Consider the following 22,880-nt stretch of genomic DNA (forward strand, 5'->3'; position numbering starts at 1 on the left):
TTGGCAGCTGCTGTTTTTTTGGCACACACTGGGATGGCGTAAAAAAAGTCAAGCGAGAGATTCCAAACCCTAAATTCATGGCATCTGACATAGGCAGTAGTACCATGAACATCTCCACAGAAGCCTTGTGGAGCCTAAGATCTTTCATTAGCCGGCCTCTTGCGCAAAGCTGGTCCCTCCTGCTGCACGCTGGCAGCCACAGGCCTCTAGTCCACAGACCTCAGCCTGGACCTCTAATGAGTTTCCTTTTCAGTGCCTCAGCTGGTCTGAAATTTTCAAGTCCTTACCTCCATTCGTCTCCTTCTCTACTAATTCATAATCTAGTCCAACTTGGTCGGCAGAGTAAGAAAGGCAATCAGTCTGCTAAATCGGATGTTCCTCACTCCTCCTGAGACCCGCTGTCACTGTCATCATGACGACTGGTGTAAGGCAGCCAGCTTCCATGGCAAGAAGTGCGATACTACACTCAGGGAGTGCATTTCCAAGTTTTATTGGAATTACTATTTGTCCCAACGCGGTTCTTCTTAAAACATATTTTGGTAGGTCCTGTGATTCTGGCTCTTGGCAATTTATCCAAAAGCAGTTTGTAAACTTTAATGCCATATTATGCAAAGGTAATATGAAATAGAAAGAAAAGTAAAGAATTAAATTGTGTTTCCTACCTTCCTTTCTCCCCAACCTTTCCAAAAATTACTTTTTAATTACAAAAATAAAACATGAATACATTCTCCTTTGCTACTTGATTACCTTTTGGATTCATTTTTCTTCTTGCTGGAGTACGTCCTCTGGTAGCTTTTCTTTTGTTTTCCCTCCTTCCTCCACCAGAGAGTGTCTGTGGATAATAAATTTTTCTAAGAGCTTGTGTGTCTGAGAATTTGTTTTAATCTCTCTTGAGTGTTTGTTTGGCTTGTTATTGAACTCTGAGTTTGAATTTATTTTTCCTGAGCATTTCTAAACTTGTTCCATTATTTTCTTGAAACTGCTATGGTTGGTCTGAATCTCACTCCTTTGTAGGTCTATCTGTGTCCCACTGTACATTTTAGGACTGTCTTTTTCACCTTGATGTTCTGGAGTTTTATTATATCTCTATGTGTGAGTTTGTTTTTAAATTTTATCCTCTTTGGGACTGACTAGCTCTTTCAATCTGAGGCTCAGGTCTTTCTAGTTCCAGGATGTCTGGTAGTGAGGAAAAAACCAGAAAGGTTAAATTGATCTGTCTAATAAAGTGCTAAGGAGGAGAGAAAAGGGACTCTGTGGCCAAACGTTGGAGGGAATTTTAAGGGGTTCTAGAGAGAGGGAGAAGAGGAAGATTTGGAAGGATACATTGCCAGTAAGGTGAGGAAAATGTCTAAAGAAGATTTTGAAAAATAGTTATTAAATTTTTAAAAGTATGAGGAATATAAGAGTAATCATTGAGGGCCCAAATTCTCCCAGGAGATTTGGATTGCATGAGGGCTATTTCTTCCACTTCTAAGTGCTCGATACAAAGAGACAGTAAACATATGCAGCCTGTATCATCTGAATTACTCACTCTCCTAACTAAATGGTAATTAGGGCTTGAGTAGCTGCAGCCCCAACACCCCTGACAAATACTGAGCTCCTAGTTGATAGATGCTGCTCTTCTCACTAGAGTCTGAGACATGCCTGAGTAAGTAGTGATGCAGTGTATCATATTAATACCATTTGACGTGTAATGTGGCCCTTTTCAGATGACTCCATTCGTAGTGATTGAACTTTGGTAGGTGGATGCCTGATGGTCTTGAGGAGGACCAGGGTGGACATGAACTCTCAAGTACTGAAAGGCTATCAAAGTCATGCTCTGCTGACCTCGCCTATTCTAGACTGAGGACTTTGTTCCATGGATTGTCTGGGTCCACCCGTTGGACGTGATGTGTGACACAGAGGAGAGAGATTTGGGAAAAGCTCAAACACAGAACTGATATTCAACCAACAATAACATCTCTGAGCAAACGAAGGCAGAAGAAGCAAACAAAATTAAGTTCAGGAGTCTTCTGAAAATGTAGGGCAGCCAGGAGAAAACAGTTCACTTGGATCCTCAAGGGAATTGGGTGTTTCTTCCAGTTGCCAGCAGCATTTCTCATTTTCTGGAATGCAAGATTTCCTCCACTTTGTCTGTAACCAGAGCTCTATCCATCTCTAGAGAGGAGATGTACTTTCCAAATTATAGCTATCCCTGCCTTTCTGCAAAAAATGGGACAGTGTGAGGTTTTTAAAACTGCATTTTACAAAACAAACAAGCAAACAAAAAACCCGAACATGCCTTTACTTTATAATTTCAAGATGCTGTATTTTCCATTTTTGGTTAATCTATAATTGATTGTGGCTCTTTAGATTTCCTACATTCTCCTTCATCGTCCCTCCATCCTTTATGTTAAACAATTAATGCTCTATACATTTGTATGTGAATACTCTTCTGGAATTTGGTGCCCAGGAAAAAATCCATTTTTAAAGGGAGAGATTCTGAAATAATAACTACCCCTTGATTTGAAAATTTAGGTTTTCATATAATAGCATTTGTAAAAGCAAGCCTACCTCTAGAGAAACATGTGACAAGTATCTAGCAGATGTCATTACTGCAAAGTACTCCCATCAAAACCCTTAAATTTTCACTTCCTCTGGATTTGCTACTTTAATGAAAGAGCCCGCCACGGTGACACATACACTCTGCTTCTCAAAGTGTGGTCTGCGAGGCTCTGCCAGATGGTCTCCAGAATAAATGCTTTCAATATGATAATGTTTATTTTTGTGTTTGTGGCATGAATTAATAATTTTCTCATGATATTTAATAAAAAACAGACTACTTCATTTCTATCTTATAAAACCCAGTACGCTTCTTTCCATTATGTCTGATGAGAGTTATTTTTTTCCTGGTGGTGAGGTGGCAGCCAGCATGGCAGGATAATGGAGCTGTAGCTCTTTTTCCCCAGCTGAAGTAGTATGCAGCCTAGACGGGTTTGAGATCCATTGCTCTCCATAAAGGTCAGGTTAGCAATGCATCGGAGAGGGACGGTTAGTCAGGGTAGCATGAGACCAGGGCTCCCACATAAACAACCCGTTTTAAGCTTCAAGATTTAACTCCTAGGTCTAATATTCTGGAATTTGGTGGCTGAGTCTGTGCTCTCTCGCCATATACATCATGTTGTTTTTGAGGCCTATTGTATTCCTTTCTAAACCTTCATCTTTCCACACTGGAATCCTTATTTTATAATTCTAGCCACAGTAGAGGGGAGGTGGAAGGTTACTTTCCATCCCTTGACCATTTTTTGCACTTCTCTACCCTCTTGTATTTAGAAGTGCTACTAAATTTTATCCATGCAGCCTGTTTCCTTCCTCTTTGGCTAACAGAAGCTGGTCCAGGCAGACAGCAATAGCAGGGATGGTGTGAAGACAGACTGCATGCACTTCACAGGATGAGTTATACCAAAAGGGATATGGAAAATTTGTTTGGAGTGTGGCTGGGGATTGTGATATCAGCAGATTGTGCTTCTCCTCTTTGAAGGAATATGAAGCAGGGAATGGGAAAAGGTTAGATTTCCCTGAGAGGGAAGGGAAGGTTTGGCATCTTTTGGCAAGTACTAGGTGTGCATGATTTTTTTTTTCTTTGAATACCAAACTTAATACAAGAGCAGGCTTTTCTCCTTGTCACCAGCTCCTCACCATCAATTCATTCTTTAACCTATTGGAATTTGGTTTCCACGCCAACCTGTCACTGAAACTGCATCCTTAGAGATCACCAAGTACCATCAAATTGGTAAAGGCTGTGAGATTCAGCCTCACCCTGCTCATCCTTCTGTCCAAGTTCATGTAAAAGTCTCTCTAACCTTGGCTTCTCTAACAGTGTTATGCTTGTCTAAGACTTCTATGGTTATTTCTTCTTGTCTCCCATGTTGCCTCCTCCTCTGTCTCCATTAAAGTTGGTATCTTCCAAGATTCTATCTTTGGTGCCTTTGTTGTTGATGCTACCATGATGTTATCACCCTCTCCGCTGGCTCCAAATATTGTCTTTGTGTCTCCAAGTCTGATCATGAAATTTCTTCTGAGCTCTGGAATGAATTTTTCAGTCTTTTCTACACAAGAATATCCTATTCAGGCAGGAAACTATTGCAAAACACCTGGCAAGAACGCAAAGGACCTGCACCAGGATGTTAAGAGTGGAAGGACAGGATAGATTCATAACGTACATGGCAGATAAAATAAACAGGATTCTGATGGATTAGCTGTCCAAAGATAGGGAGGAGAGATAGAGAAAAAGAGGAGGAGAGAAAGAAGGAGGCAAAATTGACCCCAAGTTTTGTAGCTTGTGTGACTTGGAGGATGGGTGTGCCCTTATGGGGCTAAGGAATACATGGTTAAGGGGCGGATGTGAGGGAGAGGATGATGGCTTTGGTTTAGGATGTTTTTTGTCTTTTGAGTCTTCCTTTTGTAACACTGCTAGAATTATCTTCCTAAAACTGGTCACATCATGCCATTCTCCTCCTCAAAATTTTTTCTTAGCTCTTATTAACTACAGAGTAGTTTAGACGTTCAGTCTCCTTAACAAGGGACTCAAAACCCTACACAAGCTGGCTTTGTTTGGTTTCATTATCTCCTAGCACAACAGAACCCACAAGGCAATTTCTCACCTTCTTGACTTTTCTCAAGCTGTTGTCTCAATCTGGAATGCCCTTCCCACTTTTTTCTGTCTATGAAAATCCTACTCATCCTTTAGATTGTAGTTTGCATGCTACATCCCCCATAGAGCCTCCTCTCACCCTGGTTGGAATTGGTGGCTCTTTATTCAGTATTTCCACAGCAATTTATGTGTATTTTTCCAGTATTATAATGCATTTGCTCAAACATGTATTTCTTCAATTGGATGGTAAACTCCTTAGAGCTAGGAAATATATCTTACTTATCTCCATTTCTTACCAGCTGCTAGCACATGACTTTCCACGTATTTGTTGCTCATTAAATAGTGAATGAAAAGGAGAGAGAGAAATTGGACAAGGTTGGAGTGGAAGGGAGTCTGTGAGGGGAGCAGTGATTGGTAGGATAGGCTTAGACTTGCTTTAGAATATGGCCAACTGGGATGGAAACTTTGGGTTATAAAGAACAGGTGTGGAGAATCATAATGAGAGAGGCAATGGATTATGGGTAATGTGAGGGGCTCGTATTTAAAGACAGGATCCTGTGACACAAAACCATGCATGTACACTATTTAGCCTTACTCACAGGCAGACAAGCCAAATTGTAAAGTCCTTCATCAGCAGGAAATTATTATTCTGCCCATTAAAAAAGATACAAGACTTCTGCGTATTTAGCTCTTGTTGCTGCTGTGTCTGTTGTCTGATGCCATAAAAAGATGGGACCCTGACTGATAGTGTGGTGGTGACCCATTGCTATGCCCATTTATTTAATTGTGGAAGTGATGGGCAAGGAGATATTCTGATTAATGAGATTTCTTTGACCCGTAATTATTCTTTTCATATGTTACTCTTTCATCAACCTGTATTTATTTTCAGCAGCACAAGGGAAATATGAAAAATATTATCTTTTAATATTGTGAATCCCAGAATAATAAAATTTATGGCCTTCCTTCTGGATGCTCTCACACATATACATATCTATTATGTTAATATTTATTTTATGTATGTACTCTATACATTCTTCATATATATGTTCTTTTTTTTTTTAATTTATTTATATTTCCCCCCCAAAGCCCCAGTAGATAGTTGTATGTCATAGTTGCACATCCTTCTAGTTGCTGTATGTGGGACTCGGCCTCAGCATGGCCGGAGAAGTGGTGCGTCAGTGCGCACCCGGGATCCGAACCCAGGCCACCAGCAGCAGAGCGTGCGCACTTAACCACTAAACCACGGGGCCGGCCCATATATATATGTTCTATGTATCTATGTAACCACCCATTATTCCATGCTTAGTCCAATCTTCCATTAGTAAAAGGACTGCTAGTTGTGGGTTAGAGATGGGAAGAAACAGAGATGACCCATATCCTGAATATTTCAATTTTCAATCAGCTGTTTTCCATGAGGACAGATACCTCCCTGTCCAGCCCTAGGTTCCTGAAGGAGATATATATACAGAGAAAATGGCAGGTAAATATAACCATTTTATGTCCAGCCAACAACCCCTTTGTTGGATCCCCATTCATGGTAAATTGGGACCTATGAGAGCCACCAGGATGCCTTTTGCTTTGGCTTGAGGTTGGCCTCAGAAGCCTAGGGGATGGCTCTTCTCCCTTGGCCTCATTTGGGCTCTCATGTGGCTTTCCCAGATCAAGGAGGCTCTCTGAGGTGGGAGGCAGCCCATGTCCCTGTCAAGTGACTTCCCCCAATGGAGTCCTAGAAGAGCTCAATTCCATTAGAGAAATCAAAAAGCAAGCCCCAAAGAAGGGAGGACTCTAAGGAGACTGCCACATAGATGAGAGCCTTTGCCTGCTTCTCATGTGCCACCTCTTCCATTCCTTAGCATCATGACCCAACACTGTCCTTGGCTCTGCCCAACTCCTGCTGGGGGAAAGGAGAAGAGCTTTGAGCTAACGCAAAGATTGGATGTGTAGCCAACATTGGTTTAGAGGCTAAAGTGATAGCAACCTTCATGCCAGATATGATAATTTTATTGGATACCTATTGTTCCCCATCTCACAAACTCACTTTCTTACTCCACTCCTTGCTGTAGCAACCAACTATGGTCAGGTGTAATTGACAGCACCTCACCTCAGCTTCACCAAGCGTCTTTTGCTTTCTGCACTTTGGGCTTCTTTGCCACCTTTGTGGCTGCCTGTGGGAACCTACTCAACCACTCTGAATCATGAGCAAACCTGGAAGTGCAAGAGAGTTAACACTCCCTGGGTCTGCTCTAGCCCCTTCTGTCTTCTATCCCTTGGGCCGTCAACACTGAGACACATGTACACAGCTCCTCATGAGGGTTCCCAGGGGATTGCATCCCAGCTGTTCACAGCAGTGACTAGCTTGCCTATGCACCCTGGGATTGACTTTCCTTTCTTACTTGCTTCACTCTTTCTAGTTCCACACATTGGTTTCTCAGAGTTTTGCTTTTTAGGGGAACCCAGAAAATAGATAGACAGAGAGAGAGACAGAGAGAAAGGCAGAGACTACAAATGCTGACCAAACCTGTTGCATGGAGAATGTTCTAACAGACTACTCTATTTGAAGTGGGACATAAGGGGACGGGGGGCTTGGTGGTCCTTTATAATACACACTGAAAAGTCTGTGGACGACTAATTAGGAATTGCAGTTAAAGTTAAAATAAGAGAACACCGAAGCCAAGTGATGGCATCTCCTATCTAGAAATCTTTGCGATCGGAAAGACACTTACCGTTCTGGGATGGTTTGGGTGGAGCCCTACATTCAGGCCAGAGGATGGCTAGATAACTTTCTCTTGTCCCAGCCCAGTGTATGCTCTCTTGACTTTACTTGTCTGATGATGGAGACAGATCAGTTATTTCCCTGTGTCTCTGTAAACATGTGGAGCCTTTCAAGTCAACAAAGTGCCTGAGAGTTTTCATAATGTGCTTAGAGTTCTTGGGCTGAGAGTATTTTTAAACAAGTGGCAGATTAAGAATATTTAGTGTATTCTTTCGTTATACCCAAACTAAAATGTTTTTCATTTAAAATAAACCATTTGTTCTTTTACAGAAAACATTGGAAACATGGTGGGCAGAGAGCTCAGGGGTCACAATTGCACTAGTCACCTGGAGAAGGTTGGAATAAGTCAAGTGGTGGGAAAAAGAGGGGGTGGAGTTAGAGAGATGAAATGGTCAGGGCAAAACCTTTCCATCTCCATCTGGCTACCCCCTAACTCATCTAACCAGATTAAGTACCCATGGTTTGGTAAAATATATTTAAGCTACCCTCAAGATGACTGAAGACAATCCCAGCATGATGATTTAGTGTTTAATCAGAAGAGAAAAATTATAGACCTCCCAAATTCTGAAGTTAGCAGAAAAACATTTTTAGCCATTTTTTTCCTCCTTTAAGTCTGTTGTGGCTTGAAAGCTTTGAGGTGCCATTTTTGCTATAACTGAGCAAAACTGAAGTGCCGCTTTTGCTTTCAAAGGTTGACTGACATTTGCTTGTTTAGAAAGAGTCATAGAATCATAGCATATTAAATATTATCTCTTAGGGTGGGAAGGAGTCTTAGAGATCATCAAGTTCAACTTCTCTTTTTATAAAATGCTTCCGAGCCTGGCTTCAGGTGATCTGACTCCACGGTAATGTCCCTCATGATTGGAAAACATCATCTGTAAACCAGATATTCTCACTAAATAGGGTAGGAAGCCACCAATAGGGACTGGCATTCAGGAAAATAATTTTGAAGTGTGAGTTGAGGTTGATTCTCTGCTCTAGGTCTAAAATTCTATTGAAAACTAAGAACTAATTAACTAATAGTTACCTTAACGCTATCAAAATGGAATTCTAAAGGGACACAGCAATTGATTTTCCTTTTCCCCTTGCAGCTCCTACCAATGTGAGCAGGATTTGCATTTTCCTGTTTTACAGATCCAGCTATCAGGAAAGAATTATGAATGGAGATCTGCTGCTTCATAAAGAAGAGGTCTTGACTGATTACCTGAGACCATTCAGACCCTGGACAGAGGAAGAACGGGCCCCTCGGTCCCCAGAGTCATTTAATGTCATCTCATTTCATTTACCCCAGGGCCTGCTTAGTATTTGCTTGTATTTGCTTGCTTAGTTAATTGTAGTTATTTGCAAAATAAACTTCAGTTTGTGTGGGACTCTTCTGTTTTGAGAGAGTGACACCAGTAAGAATGTTGGCTGGGTCTCGTGAATGTTTGTGGTTGATGGCTCCTTAGAATGGTGTCTGAATTCCCAAGGCTATTCTTTCATCCTGTGATTTTGCTCACAGGTTCTAAGGTGCATTGGGAAGGATTCTAGTTTTACGTTCTGTCTCCTACAAGCACCACAGATGAAATCATTCAGCTGCTGTCCCCTTCCTTCCCTCCCTACCCTTTTAGGTGCAGTGAGCTCCTCTTGGTTCTCCTTCCTCCCCATGGGCTGAAAGCACCGAGATGACTTGATTTCTGTGTTTTGGCAACTAATGAGATGTGCCTTCCCCTTCAAATTGTTCACAAGCCTTGCACGACCTTTGGCAGGCAAGAGTTCTTAGATGATGCTTCTGACTGTGGGTAAGGAGATGCATGTGCTCATCAAGCCTTGATATTTCTCCTTGTTCCCCTGTGACCAGTGCTGCAGCTCTGTTAAAACCAGGGACAGTTTTTGGTGGCCACCAAATTATAGACACATTATAGAAAACGTGGCCTTGAGTCTTAGCTTAAAATATATTTATTTAACACAACAGTAGGAAAAGTATGTATGATCTTGGATTAAATTCAAACAAGGGCCACATTACTGGCTTGGAGATGCCCAGGTCCACATGCAGCGCTCTCTAGGTAAGTCAAGATGGAAGAGGATGTGGTCTGTTCTGTCATGGATGGCGCCAACCCCGCCATTCCTCAAAGTCACTGGAAGCCCATTAACAGGGGAAATGATTACCCAACTGATGATTATTTTCTTTATATTTCTGGTTTTTCTCATCCACAGGGAAAATGTGAGGTAGATGTGGAACCTAAGGGAAAAACAAGTATGTATACGAAATGTGAAGCCACTCCTGCCTGTAATGCCAGCAAAAAGCAAAGAAGTCTGACTTATTTTAATATTTTCAGTAAATATCAGCCACGCCAAAACAAAACTGGAATTTGAACCAAGTGAGAGAACTTGCTTCATTCACCCGAAAAATAGCTATTGGATGGAAAAATGAAAGGGGAAAATAGTGTCTGATTAGTGACTGGTGATTTTCAAAGTGCCTTCTCCTACATTATCTCATTTTATAAAAAGTAAATTTGATCTTTTTAAATGTTAGGGTGAAGTGGATCATAAGTTTTTGTAATGAGCAAAGGATATTTTATGAATAAGCATGCATGAATCAGGCAAAACATTCTCTTTTGTTGCTTTATATTTTCTATCAATCATCACAGATTCATGGGGAGGGTCTATAATGGATAGAACTTTAAAATGGGTTTTAAAAAATTATTGTTTGAACTTATGTGCTTTACATCTTTTTTGGCCTCAGTTTGTTTCTCTGGTACCTTCCTTTGAATGGTGAACTATTACTTGCATTTGGATAGATTATTATTTAGGTTGCAAAATATACCATTTTCCCCCTCATTAAAAATCTGACAGTTGCCAAATTTCATTAAGATAAATGAAATTATTCATCTGCTCCCCTCCCCCCCCTTTGGCTACGGGGTCAATAAAATGATGTTAAGCAGGAGAAGGTAAGGCTGGTGAAATTTTTAAATGTCACTACGTAATTTCAGGAAGGAGCCAGGCTGCAACTATACTGAATGATGGATATGCTCTCAACCTTAATGGCTATGAATGACTTACGTAATAACAGTTTGCATTATAACTATGGCTGTTCAAACCTTGCGTTTTGCAATAGTTATAACTAGTAGTGGACATTTCCTAAACTTATTTAAAATACACTGAAAAGTAAAAATCAGAACAAAGCAAGACAAACAAAACTTTGAAACTAACAAGTAGTCAAGGATGGCAACCAAGAAAGAAAAAGAAACAAGAGTATAGCCAACCTTTTTTTTTTTTAATTAGAGTATATTATACTTCCAAACTGGATACACTAGAAATTGGCAATGCAACATAAGATGCAAAGGAATAAACCAGTTACTGTCAAAATGACCCTGTACAGCCTTGTAATGCAAAAAGCTTTATACAATACAAATTTTCAGTAATGTACACAAACCTTGACAGTATGATCACTGAACATAACATGAGGAGTTAAAAAAACAATAGAAGAAAATGCTGAGAACTCTAACTGCATTACTATATGGAAAAATAAGCTAGCTTTCATTGAAGAATGCATAGTGAAAACAGAATTGAAGTTAGTTGGCAGGTGAATTTCTCAAAGACGTTAGTGTTTTACACGGAAAGGATATCTATGGAATACATCCTTCCCTGAGTATCAAACTGCAAACCAAATTCAGGGGTACATGTTGTCTTGGTGGAGTCTGAAAAATGCTGTAGATTTTTTCTTTATTAATAACAATAATAATAATATAAAAAGTCAAACAAACTCCAAACACACCTTTTCTCACTCAGAAAACTTTTATAATTTACCAGAAAGATTGATGACTCTTTCCAAAGTGCTAAAAAAGTTGCCCAATTACATTAAGCATAACTAAGTCATTCAAATACAAGTTCAGTGTCAAGCAGTGAAATGCATGGCATGTGAGCAGTAAACATCTCCTTCCAACTCCCCTCTCCATCTTAAAACTTTCAGCCTAGGACCTCATATTGCACACGTGGCATGCTGTAAAATCTGTAGTCCTAATTGTCAGGGCCACCCTTTCAGGTTTTTAACCTGCTGGTTCTTATGTGTCGTTGGCCTTTTCTGCCAGCCTCTGTGGGATCATCGTGGCCCTCTTCCTGTCATCACTGAACTTGTAATTTTGAAAGCACATTATTAGCCAAGTGGCACATTCTCCATTATATGGGGATAAAGACATGACTTTAAAAAAACCAACCCACCCATAAGCCCAGTATTCTTGGAGTGCATTGTCCATTAACTGTCTATAGTGTCTTTTACTGAGACATTGACATGGCGAGGTTGAACGACTTTTCATACATGGCCAAGAACAAATGTCTCTGCTGGAGAATGACCGAGGGTGCAGGAGCTTCCTGCCTGCGCTGGCTCAGCCTTCCTGCTCCCGGGGACACCTCCTTAGTGTAAACAGGTTTGCCAAGGCTGGATGACTGGCAAAGGGTAGTGTAGCACACCTGCTAGGTCTGGGGGAAGGAGGGTGGGTATGGAGGCCGAGGGGACCATGGGGTGGACAGACGGTACAGTCTTCTGGCTTCCTGGAGAACTGTACCAATTTAGAAGGAGCTTTCAGTGAAGCAAACTGACTAGAGGAAGAAAATTAGGGAGGCTTTTATTTTCCCCTGGTGAAACAGATGAAAAAAAAAAATCCCAACTCTAGGATAACGCATGATGGAAAACAGCAACGCAGTCAGAAAGCATCATTCCTCCTGTACACCAGTTCTTCAATAGATAAATAATATACAAACTTTTATATTCCAAACTTCCCATTATTATACAAAGCACATTTCTTCCTGCTCTTTCAGTCTGTTTCATACTGGAAATTCTGTCGTCTTAAAAATACAAGCAATGAACATATTCAGCCAAAGATTGTTTTCCTTTTCTTCTTTTTAAATCATCCATTACTTTTTAAAGATGAGCAAAGGGCTTTGCAACCAATCTACGTCTGCTTCTTGCTGCAATAAAGTGCTGCACATAAGTTGCCATTTTAATGACCACAAAATAAGAGCTTTAAATAAGTATAAAGTTAGCCTCCTAGCAGGTTATATCTACCAGGCGTTAACAAAATGGAATACAGAATTATTAATAACATGGAGAATACCACTATAGCCAGACGACCTGCAGACACAATGGAAACTTCTCAGGGGCATAAACTGAACCGTGGGACTAAACAGCACCTTTTTATTGGGTCGTTATATGTCAAAGAGGTTGTGACTAAATTTTCAAACATACAGTCTACTCATTCCATATAAAAGGTACATTTTCTTCCTTTTCTTTTACTTTTTTTTTTTTTTGCAGATGAGAAACAAAAAGTAGTGCAAGACCAAAGCACTGTGCAAAACTGCTGTTTCTTTTTTTTTTTAGTCTGAGCATTTATACCCAGAATTTATCCAAACCCCTTGTAATCTCCTTGGCTGGATTTATCAACCATAAAATTTTTACTCATACTTTTTTTCCTGCAAACAAATGGTAACCACTGAATTAATACATCATATATATATATATATATATATATATATAATCTGCCCTTAAAAAATGATGCACGGTGTGTGTGTGCCATACGCACTGTAAACGTATGGACACACAGAAAACACACTTCAGTTTTGTGATGTTAACTGCAGTGCTGCCAGATATTTCTTCCAGGTGGGTCTCTTGATTCCTCGCACCTTCATAACCAGAGAAGATCCGAGCACAAGGGCTCCAGTATTCCCTCGGAAATCTCAAGCAGCACTGTGGATGTCTACCTTCCTTCGTCGACTAAGCACCAGGCCCTACCACTCTGTAGCCATAAAATAGAGAGGGAAACGGGATGAAGGAGCTCAGGGAGAGACTGCAGTGGATGAACAACCCAGGAGGGAAAAGAATGTTCATCTCTGTTAAAGAAGCCAGTACAAAGAATGTGCAATAGAAATGTCATGGCACACGACACACGGCTTTCTCTTTCAGAATCCACAAACGCCCACGCACCCCACTCACCCAACAGAAAACAAAGACGCACCAGTATATAAGCTTACAAGTGCTGATTGCTATTAAGGACACTCTCTTTAGGGTTTAACAAGACAAAATTCCTTTCAGATAGAAGTGCGGAGAAGGGCTGAGAGTGGGGGTGGGTGGCTGGGGCGGCATGCCTCTGAAGGGAGAGTAGGCAGGAGGTCACCTCTCTGAAGATTGGATAAAGCAGCTTTCAGGTCAATGCAATAGGTATACACACAGAGCCAATTCTATTCCTTACTAAAGATATACAGTACACATGGTTCAGACCCATGGGGGCCTGTAGGTTTTGCAGCAACATACACCTGCTGGGGTTGTGTTTAAGTTTTGTGGGTTTTCTTTTTTGTCTCTGTCTCTTTGTTTTTGGTACAGAACATGGCTGCCCTCAGACAGTCTCTGCTCTTTCTCTCAGTCCGAGATAGGCGAGGAAGGAGTGTTTGGGGGAGGGGATGCTGGGAGGCGCAGTCTGAGGTCGGGGAGGGTGGAATGTGAGATCCAAGTGGTTCTTGGGGTATAACATTGTCAAGGGAATGAGATGGGCAAAATCCGAGTTCCGATACTTGTCAAAGCGCAAAGGGGAGCCGTTGAAGGCCAAAGCCTTGAGTGCCAGGTTGGGCTCTGAGCCGCCGCCGTGGGCGGCAGACAGGGCCACGGTCTGCAGAGCCTGGGAGGCGGACATGACCGACAGGGGCGACAGGAGATTCCGGGAGCTCCCGACCACAAGGAGCGGGGCCCCGGGGCAGGCTGGTTCCTTGGGGGCTGCACACAGGCCCTTCTTGTCCTCCTCGAGGCAGTCCCCACTCTGGTGCTTCTTGACGTGGCGGCTGAAGACGAAAGGGTGGGTGGTCTTGAACAGGCACTCTTCGCAGCTGAAGGTCTGGCGTGGGGCGTGCTTCAGCTTCTTGTGCAGGTTGAGATTGTCCTTGCGCTTGCAGCTGTAGCTGCACTGGTCACAGTGGAAGGGCCGCTCCCCGGTGTGGACGCGCACGTGCTCGATGAGCTTGTTGGCCGTCTTGGACAGGTAGCCGCACTGGTCGCACTTGTAGTGGTTGCCGAGGCGATGCTCCCGGGTGTGCGTCTCCAGCTCCAGCTGGTTGGCCTTCACTGTCTGGCAGATCCGGCACTTGTACTCCATCTTGTAGTGGGTCTTGAGGTGGCACTCCATGGCAGCGGGGCGGTTGGTGGAATAAATGCAGAATGGGCACCTGCCGGGGGAAGCAATGAAAGGGAGGTTCAGCCAGACAGGTTCTGCTGCCGCCCTGCTTCTACCCTCCTCACCTGCCTTCCCTCACGCCTCCCTCCAAACTCTTAGGCCTGGCCTGCCCCTGCCCAGCCCAGCCCTGCCGCCTCTCTGGGGTTGAGATGACCCTCTTCGGCTCTCTCTGCTTATAGAGCCGTCCCCGCTAAGGAGGAGCTCTGACGAGGTCTGCTCAGCCTACTCTGGGTCTCCTGGCTGGAACAGCGAACACCAGCCCTCAGGAAGGGGAGCAGAGAGAGTGTGAGGAATAAATAAGCTGTCGCTCCCTTCCGTCCTCCCCGCCCGTCCCCTCGGAGCCCTCCCCACTCCCAACCGGACATAGCAGAGGGCTAAACCTCATGACCTCCCCTCTAGATGGGAGCAACACAAAGAATCGACTTTTCATGCACCACACCAAGCACACGCAGAAAGGCTAAGAGTTTTAAAGAACAGCTTATAGGGGGAGAGCTACCTCCAGCAAACAGAAAGTCGTAGGGGTCAGAATCGTGCTTATTAAAGGGTTGTTAGGATGAGAAGGCCTGTGTATGTCTCTGTGTGTGTCTATACATAGAGATGTACTCATAAAACCTGTCTCCTACAGCACTGGTTCTCCATCAGGGAAGGAAGATGAGGACCAGGACGAGGCCATGGGAGAAGGAGGCCCACCCACCAGCCCATCTACTAATGAGGGATAAGGAGGGAGGGAGACAACTGCTCTCTGGAGCTTGAAGACATTATTAATATATTATTACATCATGGAAATAATAATAATCCAACTGGATCTTAAATTCTCAGTGGGCAGGACCATATCTTACATTTCCTCTGCATTCTCTACAGTGCTTGGTAGAGGACTCAGCACATGGTAGGCACTGCTTCATTACTGGACTGGTCTCTACATGTGATTTAGGCAGATTCTGGTGCCAGCTCCGTCACCTTATCGGGCTGTAGCTGGAAATGCCCTGGGATAAAGCCTGGGCCTCTCCGTGGCTCGGTTTCTCCATCCTATGCAGTGAGGCTACGCTCCCCCCAAGCCTCCTGGCTGTCCAGAAGGGCCAGGAGGAGCAGTGAGGGCATGTTTACAAATTCTGCTGCGCTTCTCTTTTGGAAGCTGCCAGGCTCGAGTCGGTGGCTGATAGGATAGCTGTAGCGTGTTTGCTCTCTTTACAAAAAGGATGCAAATGCAAAAGTGGCTGCCTCAGCTCTCGCTGGGCACCTGCAGGGCAGGGCCCAGGAGTGAGCTGTCCTCTGAGGGTTTGGAGAGGTGTTCAGCAGAGCCCAACACAACCGAGTGCACCGTGCACTGCTCCTCAGCGCCAAGCTCGCTGTTAGCCTTGGAACCTCAGCTCACAGAAGAGTGCACACGAGAGAAATATAAAGCCCATTCCCAGGTCAGGTGCACACACAACCCCTACGCCAAGCTGGGCCTTACCTAGAGGAGTCTGAAACTCACCACTGTCCTGAGCTACGGCAAAAGAAAAATAATAGTATAATCTTATTTGATCTGCATTATGAACAGGATATAGAGTACAAGCAGTTCCATCACAGAAAAGCAATTGAGACATCGGCAGTCTGTTTCATTTTAAGGACATTTCTGTGACCCACGGCTCAATCTTTTCTTTCACTGCTCAGGCAAAGTGCTAAGGGTTTTCCGTGCTCCCGTTATTTATTGTAAAGACACTCTCTCAGGCAAATTAATTCTCTGATACAGCAAAGGGAAAACAAAACAAAACAAAACAAAGACTCACTGTATAGCCAGAAGGCATTATCAATTTTTTCAAAGTATTCTTCTACTTGGTCATCCTAGAACATAAACTATTACACAGGGGACCGTTAGCACCACAAGGGAAGTGTCTGTTCCGGCAAAAGCATCAGCGTTCACTGGGCATTCTCCCCAATGGCTTGGAGGCTTGGGACTCCTTAGGTCCCTGAGAAAAGGCTAACTAGCAAAGCCACAACTGGCCGGGTTGAAGTATTAATGGGTGTGACTGGGCTACTGGGAAGGCAATGAGCGCTAGTCCAACCACAGAAATACATGGCTTTTTTTTTTTTTAAATGAGTACATAAATATTTAGAAAGGGACAGTGGGAACAAACCAAATCAAATTCCCAAATAGGCTCTTGCTAGGCATTTCCCATTTACTGGTGGTCTTGAATTATAATTGCCCCACCCCCATCCCTGTAAACCTCCCCTCCCCTTCCCACCTAAGCACCCCCAAGAGTGAAACAAAATGGAATTCCACAGTAGGTGCTGCTCCCCGACTCCTCTGTTTGGGCAAGTTTTTGAGGAGGGTCCCCCTGACCAGGCAGGAGCCCGGGGGAGTCAACCCTGCATTGCCCACGACACTTGACTCCCAGGGTCCTTCTGGGTCTCTCCATCCCTCATCTACTCAAAAGAGTCATGTGACCTCTCTGGCAAGTTGTGAGTTTCAAAGATAAGAATGTTTAAAAACAAAAATTTTTTTCCTTGTATTAATTAAAATGTAATTTTTCATTCTTTTAATTACCTGATCATTTCAGCTAAACATGAATCATTATGCCTTGAAAATTGTGTGTTTTTCTGTGTCCAGTGACATATGCTTCTTTCTCTTTACTAGACCATAAGTGAACAGGGATTCTGATTTCAGAATTACAGAGAAGATTAAATTCTGGTAGTGCTAGGACACAAATTTCCTGAGGGTGGAAATAATGTTTTATTCCTTGTTTGCCCTTTAGCACCTCTTATCAAGCCAGACACACAGTGCCTTTGATAATAACTGATGGGTCTCACTTCAGACCAGAGGGTTTCTTGCAAATATTGGTTAATGACGATGCTTGTTGTCTAGGTCTTTGGGGTTCTGTGAATAACATGTGACTGGAAATGTCAGACCTCATGAAGGCTAAACCAGGGAGATGCCAATTCCAGTTCCTGGAAAAGCATCCGGTGTGTTAGCAGGAAAACACGAGGCAGGTGATCTTTGCATGCAAAATGTTGCCTCCTGCCTGTTCAAACTGGCAAGGATCCAATATTTGGGGGTAGGGTGTGGATGGGGCGGTTATAACGCTTATTTAATAGATATATGACAAATCAGCTAAAAAATAGAGACAGTGAAGTGCAGTGACAGTGTAATGATCTACACTTGCGGACAATGACCCCCAAGTCCATTGAAATCAAGTCTGAACAAAACTCCAGCAGTGTAGGATGAGTCTACCCTTGCACATGAGCTGCTCCGACCTGCCTTCTTGCTCGTCGGGAATCCCAGGATATTTGTGAAATAGATTCTCCTGCTGACATCTGATGCCCCCCTGGGGGACAGGTCTAATTCATATCCAGCTAAAGGTAGCAGAGGTGCCTAACTCCCCCCATGCCAACCTCCCTCTCTCCATGTACCCCAAAACCTTCAGGGGAGGGGACGGGGTAGGGATGGGGAAAGGGCGTTTAATAACAACACAGTAAAAAGTTCTGTACTTGCTTTCCTTACTTGAGCCCACCGGTGGGGACAGTGTGGCATTTCTTATGCTCCAGCAGCTGTTCGGGCGTCTTCATGAACTTGTGGCACACGTCACACTCAAACATCCGGGTGATGAGGTGTATCTGCAGATGGCGCTCAAACATGTTCTTCGTCTTGCAGACAAAGTTGCAAAAAACGCATTCGAACCCTGAAAGGACCGAAGCTGGGTGTACAGGTGCATGGGGCAGAGGGACAGGAGGGCAGGAGTGGTGTGGAGATCCCCTTTCTCCCCCCTACCCCCCAGCTATACCCTTCCAGGCACTGTTCCCTGCATCTCCGTGCTGAAAGGAGTTAAACATACAGCTTCGGAATCAATGTCACACTCTCCATCCTTCCATCCCGTATTTAGATGCAGATCAAGCCAACAGGAGATGCAGATTTTAGGTGATACATGTTAGACTGTTCCCAAGCCTAATATCTGTTTTCCAACGTCACTCCTCTCCAGGGCTTAGTCTCAAGATTGGTCACCCCCTAGATTGGAGTGGGTTGAGAAGGCCAATCCATCTCCTGCTTACCTTTTTCTGGCTTTTCCTCACTATTCAATGAGGGCTGGCTCCCAGGCAAGACAGAGATGACCAGCAGGTTGTTCCCGCTCTTGTTTCTCTGGGAGCTGTCTGAATCGTCTTTGCTGTTGGCTGAATCACTCAGAGCTGAGAGGGAGGATGAAGAGGGGCTATTTGATTCACTGGGGGTCTTCCTGTCTTCCCCTGAAAAATAAAAAAACCCAGGTCTGTTACTTAGGAGATGAAAACTCTAGAGTAATAGCAATTAGGGGTGGGGAGTTGGGTGTCATGGCTACATCATCATTCAGGGAGCACAAGCTGAGGTTTCCCACTCCCCCAGTGCACCTAAGGGATCCCAGACACTTGTGGTACTTGTGGCCAAGACCAGGTGTTCATTCACTTGTCAATAAACACTTTGACAAGTGTTTATTGAGCTCTTACAATAATTAAAATAAGGTGACAATAATAGCTAAGATGTACTGAGTGTGTTACCAAGTTCCAGGAACGATGTCATGCTTTAAATGCATTTTCTCATTTTATCCTCTCAAAAATTCAATGATGCATGACTATTATCACCCCATTTTACAGATGAGGGGAGAGAGGCACAGTCAGGGTAACCTGGCCTAGGTCACATGGCTAGGAAGTGGTGGAGCAGAGATTTCAGTTGGTATGACACTAGCATCCATGCTCTTCATCACTGCACACCGGACTCTCTCAAAGCCGGGAGTGAACAAGTCAATACGCCATTAAAATCTAGCATCAGGAGACTTCTGCCTCCACTCAAGATGGAGTATCAGAGACTAGATTTACCATCACTACTGAAACAACTAAAAAAACCAGACAAAACATAACAAACAATAGTTTTCCCAACATTAGACATTAGGCAATGCAGAAAAGTGATTCCTGAGAGACAGGAAAAAAAAGAGGTGGGCCCTATGATTGCCCCGCTTCCTGCCTTGAGAGATTTTTCAGACTGCAGTACAGGGAGGGGGAACAGAGGTGGAGCCTGACAGACCTGCTGAGTTGAGGAGATAAAGCTGAGGGTCTGGGGAGATCAACTTGGCTAGATTTCGCAGGACAGAGTACCAGAGAGGAGAGAGCAGCACAGAGGAAGAACTCAAGAGAAACTGCAGAGGGTCTCCTGTGAATATTCAGCAGAGTACGGATCAGAGCATGTATGTAAGGAAACTACCCAGCGTTGGAGGGAAAAAAGCCATCTGAAAGGCTTAGAGAACAGTACCTGTTTCCACCAGCCAGATTAGAAAGACTCTTAATTCCCAGGGCACTGGGTAGAAAACTGAGGAAGATCTCTTAGTAGTGGGTAATAATTAGCCCTAGATGGAGCACTGCTCCAGACCTGCCTGACAAGTCATAAAAACAAGACCCTCGGGGCCATCCTGGTGGTGCAGTGGTTAAGCTCGGTGCACTCTACTTTGGCGGCTCGGGCTTCACGGGTTCAGATCCCAGGCATGGACCTACACCACTCATGAGGCCATGCTGTGGCGGCATTCCACATACAAAATAGAGGAAGATGGGCACAGATGTCAGCTCAGGGCCACTCTTCCTCAAGCAAAAAGAGGAAGATTGGCAACAAGTGTTAACTCAGGGCCAATCTTCCTCACGACACACACACACACACACACACACACACACACACACAAAGACCCCAAAGGATCAAAGTTTCTAAGTAATTAACTGGTCAAGAATACTTATAGGAATATAAAATATCCAGCACCCAAGAACTTAAATTACAAGGTCTGACATCCAAATAAAAATTATCAAGCATGCCAAGAAATAGGAAAACACAACTGAAATTGAGGAGAATAATCAACCAATCAAAACTGACCCAGGGGCCGGCCCCGTGGCTTAGCGGTTAAGTGCGCGCACTCCGCTACTGGTGGCCTGGGTTCGGATCCCGGGCATGCACCGACGCACCACTTCTCCAGCCATGCTGAGGCTGTGTCCCACATACAGCAACTAGAAGGATGTGCAACTATGACATACAACTATCTACTGGGGCTTTGGGGAAAAAAAAAGGAGGAGGATTGGCAATAGATGTTAGCTCAGAGCCGGTCTTCCTCAGCAAAAAGAGGAGGATTAGCATGGATGTTAGCTCAGGGCTGATCTTCCTCACACACAAAAAAACAAACCTGACCCAGAACTGACAAAGTTGTTAGAATTTGCAGACAAGGACATAAAAGCAGTTATTGTAACTGTATTACATATGTTCAAAAAGTTAAGTAGAGATATGAAAGATATAAAAAAGACCCAAATCAAATTTCTAGAGATGAAAAATTACAATGTCTGAGATGAAAAATACGCTGGATGGGATAACCAGCAATTTAGACATGGTGGAAGAAAAGATTAGTGAACTTGAAGACATCAGCATAGAAATTATCTGAAGTGAAACAGAAAAAAGAATCATAAAAATGAAGAAAGCATCAGTGAACTGTGGGATGCCTTCAGGTAGCTTAATGTAAGTTTAATTGGAGTCCCTAATGGGGTGAGGAGGGCAGAAAAAATATTTGAAAAGGGCAAACATGTTCCAAATTTGAGGAAAACCATAAACCCACAGATCCAAGAAGCACAATGAACATCAAACATAAGAAAGACGAAGAAATCTACACCACGGGACATCATAATCAAATTGCTGAAAACCTGTGATAAAGAAAAAATCCTACCAGCAGCCAGAGGAAAAAGGATACCTTATGTGCAGAGGAAGATAACTAAGGATGACAGCAGATTTCTCACTGAAAACAATGCAAGTCAGAAGTAGTGGAGCAACATCTTTAAAGTACTGAAGGAAACAACTGTCAACCTGAAATTTTATACCCAATGAAAATATATTTCAAAAACAAAGGCAAAAAAAAAAAAAAAAAAGAAAGAAAGAATTCATCACCAGCGGACCTACATTACAAGAGATGTTAAAAAAAGTTTTTTCCGGGGAAAAGGAAAATGCCACCAAATGTAAAAATGGATCTACACAAAAGAATGAAGACTACTGGAAATGATAACTACATGGGTAAATATATGAGTTTTTCTTCTTATTTAAGTCTCTTTAAAAGATAAATTAATTTTGTTAAAAAAATAATAACAATGAATTGTTGGGTTTATAACACATCTATAAGTAAATGTATGACACCAATAACATAAAGGCTGGGAGAGGAGAAATGGAAGTATGCTTTCAGGAGATTCTTATCCTACATATGAAGTGGTATAATATTACTTGAAGGTATACTGTAATAAACTAAAGATGTACATTATAAACTCCAAATAACTGGAGAGTTATGCCTTGTTCATGGTTCAGGAGATTCAATATTGTTAAGATGTCAATTCTCCCCAAACCAATTCAATGCAACCCCACAGTTTTAGGTTAGGGTAGAAAATATAAGGAGACTGTGCTTCAGTTCTCTTCAGATCAGTCAATTAAGTAATTGTAAACTCTAGAAACAAACTTCCTTTATTAAAAGATTACAAAATAAATCATGCATCACATATACGAATAAGAAGTCTGGAAATAAACAAAGCTATAATGATGGTTACATATGGTGCATGAAATTATCAGCATTGTTTTTGTTTTCTTTTGTTTTCAAAATTTTCTAGAGTGACTATAAATTACTTGTCCAATTAAAAAAAGCTTTTAAAAAGAGGAAGGAAAAATTACTCACTTAACAATGTTTCCAAGTCCTCTTCCTGTCAGCACTGCATTATGCCCATTGCAGATAACTCTGAGTTTAGTTCACAAGTTTTAAAATCTTGTTCCTAGCAGAACTGAATTCGGTTCCTGGACAGACAATATGTGACCTCACTCACTGACCCATGAGGAGGGATGGAATATGCCTTTAAAATACAGGCATCCCTTGGTACGAGGAAGCTACTTGAAAACTAGCACCATTATTGCCAGTCTCTTACCTAAATATTTAATATTTAGTCACATTTTGTAGATAAATAGAAGATTTTCAGTGGGGGCCCTGAGTCCCTGATACTGCTTCACCAAATCCATCCTCTAAAGCAGGTCTTACAACAAGAATATTGCAAGTGATTATTTTAGATTAGCTTTTAGAATTAAAACATATAATTTTAGTTGCTATCTTTAAGAACAGCTTCAAGTACCCTCAGGCTTAAGGCACTGGGGAGAGCTACCGAAATTAATAAATGTATAAATATACAGGGGCCCCAGCAGCCACTCTGGGACACAGCATGGGGAAACAGCACGGTCTGCTGAATTTGTAATCCCTACCCAAAGAGCTTCCTCTCCTCTCAG

The 22,880-nt window shown here is 42.8% G+C and overlaps 1 protein-coding gene across 4 annotated transcripts in view; it reads right to left on the minus strand.

The window, feature by feature from the left end:
• Positions 1-10,649: 10,649 nt before the first annotated feature.
• ZNF827 (zinc finger protein 827) overlaps positions 10,650-22,880 on the minus strand; it is a 173,415-nt gene continuing 161,184 nt past the window's right edge. Inside the window, exons 12-15 of one of the 4 annotated variants that reach the window (XM_058550147.1) lie at positions 18,629-18,820; positions 18,084-18,261; positions 16,372-16,438; positions 14,528-14,594 (exon numbers count right to left, since the gene is read on the minus strand). In XM_058550147.1, the coding sequence (XP_058406130.1) occupies positions 16,414-16,438; positions 18,084-18,261; positions 18,629-18,820 (395 nt within the window). In that variant the 3' untranslated portion in view covers positions 14,528-14,594; positions 16,372-16,413. Of the gene's footprint in view, positions 14,595-16,055; positions 16,439-18,083; positions 18,262-18,628; positions 18,821-22,880 lie in introns of those variants that run through there. The other 3 variants (XM_058550149.1, XM_058550145.1, XM_058550146.1) reach the window with 3 other exon arrangements.

The sequence above is a fragment of the Diceros bicornis genome, chromosome 11 (assembly GCF_020826845.1).
Source record: "Diceros bicornis minor isolate mBicDic1 chromosome 11, mDicBic1.mat.cur, whole genome shotgun sequence".
NCBI classification, from domain to species: domain Eukaryota; kingdom Metazoa; phylum Chordata; class Mammalia; order Perissodactyla; family Rhinocerotidae; genus Diceros; species Diceros bicornis.